The 6,867-nt window shown below is 60.5% G+C and overlaps 1 protein-coding gene across 2 annotated transcripts; it reads left to right on the plus strand.

Moving 5' to 3' along the window:
- The first annotated feature begins 2,400 nt into the window (after positions 1-2,400).
- Positions 2,401-6,860, plus strand: SPATA2L (spermatogenesis associated 2 like). 2 transcript variants are annotated; one of them, XM_063109236.1, is made up of 3 exons: positions 2,401-2,486; positions 2,779-3,082; positions 4,742-6,860. In XM_063109236.1, exons 2-3 carry the CDS (start codon positions 2,780-2,782, stop codon positions 5,723-5,725), a joined length of 1,287 nt encoding a protein of 428 aa, XP_062965306.1. In that variant the 5' UTR covers positions 2,401-2,486; position 2,779; the 3' UTR covers positions 5,726-6,860. The 2 variants fall into 2 exon arrangements, with proteins under 2 accessions (XP_062965306.1, XP_062965307.1); XM_063109237.1 differs by lacking the exon at positions 2,401-2,486 and adding an exon at positions 2,556-2,599.
- The last annotated feature ends 7 nt before the right edge of the window (positions 6,861-6,867 follow it).

Consider the following 6,867-nt stretch of genomic DNA (forward strand, 5'->3'; position numbering starts at 1 on the left):
AGAAAAATAGCAAAGTCTACAAATAGGCTAGTTGAAGAGAAGGAAACCAGAAAACGTAGCCAGCATAAGAAGAGATATTCAAAATCAACAAAAATCAGGAAATGCAGATTCAAACACGATAGAGCTTTACATCCAATGGGCTGGTGAAAATCAGAAAGTTGGACAAGGCTGGGTAGGGTGGTTTGGCGGGAGTAGGTGGACCCAGAGAACCAGCTGGCAGTCCTGGGCCAAGGTAAGTGTAGATGAACCCTCTGACCTGCAAGTTTGCTCCTGCTTGTAGCCTGAGGTCCACAGAAGCATGCGTATGCACAGAGCTGAGGCAATGTGGCATCCATCCGGGATAGCAGAAAGGGAATGTGACGGCACCAGCCCTAGATTGCTACCACTGCATAACAAACCACCTGGGTCACTGGCTATGTACACAACAGTTATTTTGTTCATGCACTTTCTATCTGGGCAGGGTTCAGACTGTACCTCCGGCATCAGGGAGGGCAGCTTCCAGGTTGGGGTAGCCTGATGACTAGGGCTTGGCTCATCTGAGCATCCATCTGCTGTCTGCAATGCATGCTGGCTGCAGCCAGGACCTCAGTCGGCTGTCAGAACAACTCTGTGAGGCCTGGGGAGTGTCCTGGGGCTCCTGTAAAAAGATGCCACCAAAAGGGAGCCTTAAAGCAACAGAAATTTATTCTCACAGTTCTGCAGGCCAGAAATCTGAAACCAAGGTGTCAGCAGGACTGCACTGCCTCTTAAATCTTTAGGGAAGAATGCTGCCTTGCCTCCTCCAGTTTCTGGTGGCTCTGGAAATCCTTGGCGTCCCTTGGATTGTGGCCACATCATTCCAGTCCCTGCTTCCATTTCCACGTGGCCATCTACCCTGTGTATGTGTCTAAATTTTTCTCATAAGGATACCAGTCATACTGGATTTAGGGCTCATCCTAATCCAGAATAAGCTCATCTTAACGTGGTTACAGCCAGAAAAACCCTATTTCCAAATAAGGTCACATGCACAGGTTCCAGGTGTACATGAATTTCAGGTGGACATTGCTCAGCCCAGTACAAAGTCTCCATGGGCTGCCAGCTTTCCCACAGTATAGCGGCTGGGTTCCAAGAATGAGCATCTCAAGACAACAGGGCAGGGAGAATGGCATTTTTTTTTTTTTAAGATGATCGGTAAGGGGATCTTAACCCTTGACTAGGTGTTGTCAGCACCACGCTCTCCCAAGTGAGCCAACTGGTCATTCCTATATAGGGATCTGAATCCATGGCCTTGGTGCCATCATCACCACACTCCCAAGTGAGCCACGGGCCGGCCCTGGAAATGGCATTTTTATGATCTAGTCTTAGAAGTCTCACAGTGTCATTTCCAGTCTACACGTCAAGGCAGGTGCAAAAACCCACCCAGGCTGAAGGAGAGGAAAACTAGACCTGCTGTTGGACGAAGGAATCAGCGTCATATGAACTCAGTCACAGACTGGGGAAAGCAGTTAAGTCAACCCTATTCTGCACAAAAAGAAAATGAAGGGAGTTGCAGGAGCGTGAACTTAGCTGTCCCCTTACAGTTGGTGTGGTCCCATGGATGGCACTTGGTACCAAGGCAGGTTCAGAAAACAGCAAGCGAAAGACTTCGTGTCTAGTGGTGGCCAGCAAAAGGACTCAGGAAATCCTGCCCACAAGTCTCTGAAGCATCTAAGGACAGGATAGCAGGGAACGACCAGGTGAAAATTCTAAGAGAAAGCTGGGACCTTTCCCCCAGTCAGGACCCATTTCAAAAAACTTGGGCCTTGGTTTTGGCGGTCTGGAGAAGTGAGGGTACTCAAGTCAAGGAGCACAGCCGGCCCAAGGAGGGGCTGCCCTCGCGTCTTTAGCTGGAACCCGCAAGGGCAGAATCTCCTCCACCCCCGGAGACTGCGTGGAAAATGCCTTTAGCACCAAGTGGAGCCCCCGGCCCGCCCTCCCCGTATCCAGCCTCTCGCCTCCAGGCGATGAAGGCGGCCCTGTCCCGGCAGGCGCGGCAGGACCCCGGGCACCTGCTTCCCCGGAGGCCGCGGGCCGCGAGGGTATGCGCCGGCAAGTCTGCGCCGACTGGTGAGTGTGCGGGGCGCGGCGGCTTCGGGCCTCGGTCACCGCAGCCTTCGGCCCGGGGGTCGGCCGTGAACGACACCGGCCCCGTGGGAGACGGGTGACGCGGTGACAGGTGGCCGCAGAGGTGCCCGGTGCAGGTGTTCGTTGGGGAGCGCCTCCTGGGCCGGCAGCAGGCCCCGCCCAGGGCCCGGAAGCCCCGCCCCGCGGCTCGGAAACTCGCACGGCCACGCCCTCGGGCTGACCCGCCCAGCCCGTCAGTCGAGGGGGCGGTACCGAGGCAAGTCACGCCCCTGACGTCACGGCCGAGGCCTGTGGGCGGAGCCGGCCGGGCGGAAGCGCGCGGCTGGGCAGGGGGAAGGCCCAGGCTGAGCGGCCGTGGCTTGGGAGCCGCTGGGGACAGACAGGTAGCTCCTTCGCCCGCGGGGTCCACCGCACGATCTGGTGGGCGACGGGCTCTGTGTTCGGGAGGGGGCCTCAGCTGGCTGGAGTGGGTCTCCAGAAAAGGGGAGCGCTGTAGGTACGGGGACACCAGGTTGACAGGGCCGAGGCCTCCAGTCTGGAGGGGCTACCTGTGGGTGCTGGTTGGGGGGCGCTCAGTTAGAGGGGTCCAGCCCGGGGAGGAGGCTACAGATGCGGGGCTTCGCTCAGCCGGCGGGGTCGGCGTCTCCGGCTCCTGACACCCCGCCCCGCCGGCAGGATGGGCAGCAGCTCGCTCTCCGAGGACTACCGCCTGTGCCTGGAGCGGGAGCTGCGGCGCGGCCGCGCGGGCGTGTGCGGGGACCCCTCGCTGCGCGCCGTGCTCTGGCAGATCCTGGTGGAGGACTTCGACCTGCACGGGGCGCTGCAGGACGACGCGCTGGCGCTGCTCACTGACGGCCTCTGGGGCCGCGCCGACCTGGCGCCGGCGCTGCGCGGCCTGGCCCGCGCCTTCGAGCTGCTGGAACTGGCCGCGGTGCACCTGTACCTGCTGCCCTGGAGGAAGGAGTTCACTACCATCAAGGTAGGGCGGCGGGCCGAGGGGGCGCGACCCTCGTCCGGGCCCGCCGGGGGCAGGGCCTCAGCAGCTCCCCCTGCCCAGGCTGCCACCGTCGGGAGGACCACTCCCCTCGGGGGAGAGGCTCTCAGGTGTCCTCGGGGCCCGGTGGGCTTCGCAGGGTTCCGAGCACTGAGGGGCTGTGGGCGTGTTGGGGCAGCTCCCAGCTGAGGTCCCCTCGGGCACTCTCAGGGCCGAGAACGTGGGGTGGGAGGACAGGGGGATGGAGGTCTTACTCCTTAAAGCTTGCGTCTCTGTCCTTCCCAAAGTGGTCTCGCGGCCCTAGTGGCCACAAAAATCCTGGGACAGGCGCACAGGAGGGACTTGAGGTCCCATGGTCATGCTAATTTCTCCAGGATGTGGGCCGAGGCTGGGAGCGGAGCCCACTAAGGGGTGTATCCCCTAGGACGTCGGCAGGGGCTGGGCGCGACCTAGTTCCTTCCCCAGCGTGTCTCGGAGGCCGTGCGCGGGCCCCTCTCGGCGAGCTGCGGCCGGGGAGGGGGCAGGGCCGCGCCGCGCCCGGAGGTGACTGCAGAGTGGGAAGGCGTAGACGTCACTGCGCACGTGGGCGAAGTGCGCCCCCACCGGTTGCCATGGCAGTGGCGTCTCTCCTCTCTCTCCGCCTCCCCTGCGGGCCAGAGGTCCTAGGACTCTCATTCATCTACTCAGACAAGAGGGTAGGAGGCCCGTCAGCCCCGTGGGGACCCGAAGCAGAATAGATAGGCCTGCCCTTGAGGCGCTCAAAGGCGGGGCTGGGGAGGAACACCTGGCAGAGGCTTCAGCGCTGGGCAGACCTGGCTTCGGATCTGGTTCCTCCTCCTGGCTGTGTGGCTTTGGGCAAGTTTCCTAATTTCTCTGAACCCGTTTCCTCCACTGAGAATAGCCCAGTTCCTAGGGCCCATAGGGTTGAATGCGAAGGCCTGAGCACGATGCTGGCACACAGTGGTCAGGACATGGGAGGCGTCAGTGTCCCAGCGCTTTGAGTCATAAAGTGTTAGGGTTGAGAGAGAGAGACACCGTCATCGTCCTGACAGTCCTTTCAGCCCTTCACATAACTTTGTAGGCTAGAAAGCACTTTCCCATCTGTTATTCTGGGGCTCTCAGCCCAGCTGCACATTAGGGCCTCTGGAAAGCTTCATCCGCCTGGTGGAATACTATACTTCTGGAAAACAAGAATGGTAAAGCCTCTGTCCTGATAGGGAAAGATCTCCAAGACTGTAATGGAAAGAAAAGTTCAGAACAGTGTGTTTAAGAGGCCACTTATTAAGAGGAGCAAATTAGAGTGTCTGTTGGTGTTTTCATAACCAACACACAGGCAAGTATGTTGGAAACTAGAGTTGTAAATCTCCAGGGGTGAAAGCTGGAGAGGATCCAGAGGACAGTGGAATTTCTCAATACAGGGGCTCTTTGTCTTGTTCTGACTTAGGAGCCAGGTGACTGTACTAGTTTTGTTTCTTTTGTTTTTAATGTTTAAATTTCTAATGCCCAAGCCTGCCCCAAACCAATTAGATCAGTTTCTGGGGTGGGCCTAAGCAAAAGGAGCTGGCCAAGGCCGGAATGGGACTCAGCCAGAATCTACTGCACCCTAGGGTCTGGGCTGCTGCTGACCAGGCCCCTCCCTTGCAGACCTTCTCAAGCGGGTATGTGCACGTGCTGAAAGGTGTGCTCTCAGAGGATCTCCTTATCAAGAGCTTCCAGAAGATGGGCTACGTGCGCAGGGACAACCATCGCCTCATGGTGACGGCCCCACCCCCTGCCTGCCAGCTGGTGCAGGTGGCCCTGGGCTGCTTCGCGCTTCGGCTGGAGTGTGAGATCCTGGGCGAGGTGCTGGCTCAGCTGGGCACCAGTGTGCTGCCGGCCGAGGAGCTGCTGCAGGCACGGCGAGCCAGTGGGGACGTGGCCTCCTGTGTGGCCTGGCTGCAGCAGCGGCTGGCCCGGGATGAGGAACCGCCGCCCCTGCCCCCCCGGGGCTCCCCTGCTGCTTCCTACAGGGCCCCCCTGGACTTGTATCGGGACCTGCAGGAGGATGAGGGTTCGGAGGAGGCCAGCCTGTATGGGGGGCCATCACCAGGGCCAGACTCACCTCCAGTGGAGCTGGCCTACAGGCCACCACTCTGGGAGCAGAGTGCCAAACTATGGGGCACTGGGGGCCGGGCCTGGGAGCCCCCAGCTGAGGAGCTGCCACGGGCCAGCAGCCCACCCTATGGGGCCTTGGAAGAGGAGCTGGAGCCCGAGCCCTCAGCTTTCTCCTTCCTCTCGCTGCGCCGTGAGCTGAGTAGGCCGGGGGACCTGGCTGCTCCTGAAGGCCCAGGGAGTCCTGGGCGGGCCAGCCCCCGGCATATGCAGGCAGAAGGGGGCCCAGTCTCAGCCTACGGGCGACTCCCTGAGCCCCAGGGCTATCAGGCACACAGCTGCTTGCCCCCTGGCAACCTGCCTACTCTCTGCTGTGACACCTGCCACCAGCTGCACACCGCCCACTGTGCAGCTCTGACCACCTGCCGCCTGGGCCACTCGCTGCGTGCATTGCTGGGAGACACACAGCGGCGCCTGTGGCTACAGCGTGCACAGGTGGACACCCTGCTCTATGACAGCCCTGGGGCCCAGCCCTAGGCCCAGCCACGCCCCAGGTTGAGGGCTACCGGGAGACAGTTTTGTGGTGCTTCTCTTGGGCAGGGGTGGGGGGAGTTCTGGGCCTCCTAGGGCCTGGGCCACTGGCCACCCTGCCCCTCCTGTCCCTGGGAGAGTCCTGGGTACAGCATGAGGGGTTTGGAGAGTCAAGGCCCCACAAGGTGGGAGGTGGGGTCATGCTTTCCATGGAAAGTTCCTGTCTGTGGCTGTGCCAAGCTCTCCTCACTGAGGACAGACCTCAGCCCTGGCCAGCAGAGCCCTGAGCTGGGCTTTCCTCAGCGCCCAAACCCCTGCCCAGATGTGCTGAGTAGAGGCGCCTAGCCGGTGTACCCCTGTCCCAGTACCCAACCTGTCCTTGAGGACCCCAATGCCCCTTTGAGGCCCACTGGCCAATCTGTAGCTCCTGGCCTATTCCCTGGAGTTTGTGGTTTAGGACGCGTTGCCTCCCTCCAAGTGTCTGGGGACTCTACACACAGGGGCGTCTCCAAGGGCCTGCAGGTGACACTGAGCTTCCCTGGGGGACGGGCTGTGGGGTCCCAGCCCTCCCTTGGTGTCATAGGCCCACACAAATAAGTGGAGTGCCGGGTGTGAGGCCAGGCCTGTGCACTGGGGGGAGCTGGGTCCATGGCTGGAGAGGAAATGGTCTGATTTCAAACTGACAAAACCCAGGCAGCCCATGAGTATTGCTCCCCAACCAGGTGTGTGTGTGTGGCGGGGAGCTCTCAGCAACCAGTCCCAGCTGGAAGTTGGGAGTGGGGGTCCCGCAGGCTGTCAGTCCAGCTCCTGTTCAGCCACTGCTTGAGGCAGCACAAGCAGAGATGGGACACACTCCCAGGGCCAGGAAGGGCAGAAGCCACAGCTCTCTCCCCCAGGGGGGCAGCCCAGAGCTCCCTGGACAAGATAGAGAGGAGGTGGTTCTGCTCTGGCCCACTTTTTGGGGCTGACGAGCTGGCTGCAGAAAGAGGAGGGTGGTCCCTATCTCCCCCTCCCCAGCCACTGGAAGCAGGTACAGCAACAGCCCTCTCCCGACCCAGCACCCCCCCAGGCTAGACCTGCTCCTGCATCCCTCTGTTCACTCTGCCCCCAGCACACTGAGGACACTGTATATTAAATGATGGTGGAGC

This window comes from Cynocephalus volans, chromosome 10 (genome assembly GCF_027409185.1).
Source record: "Cynocephalus volans isolate mCynVol1 chromosome 10, mCynVol1.pri, whole genome shotgun sequence".
Classification (NCBI taxonomy): Eukaryota; Metazoa; Chordata; class Mammalia; order Dermoptera; family Cynocephalidae; genus Cynocephalus; species Cynocephalus volans.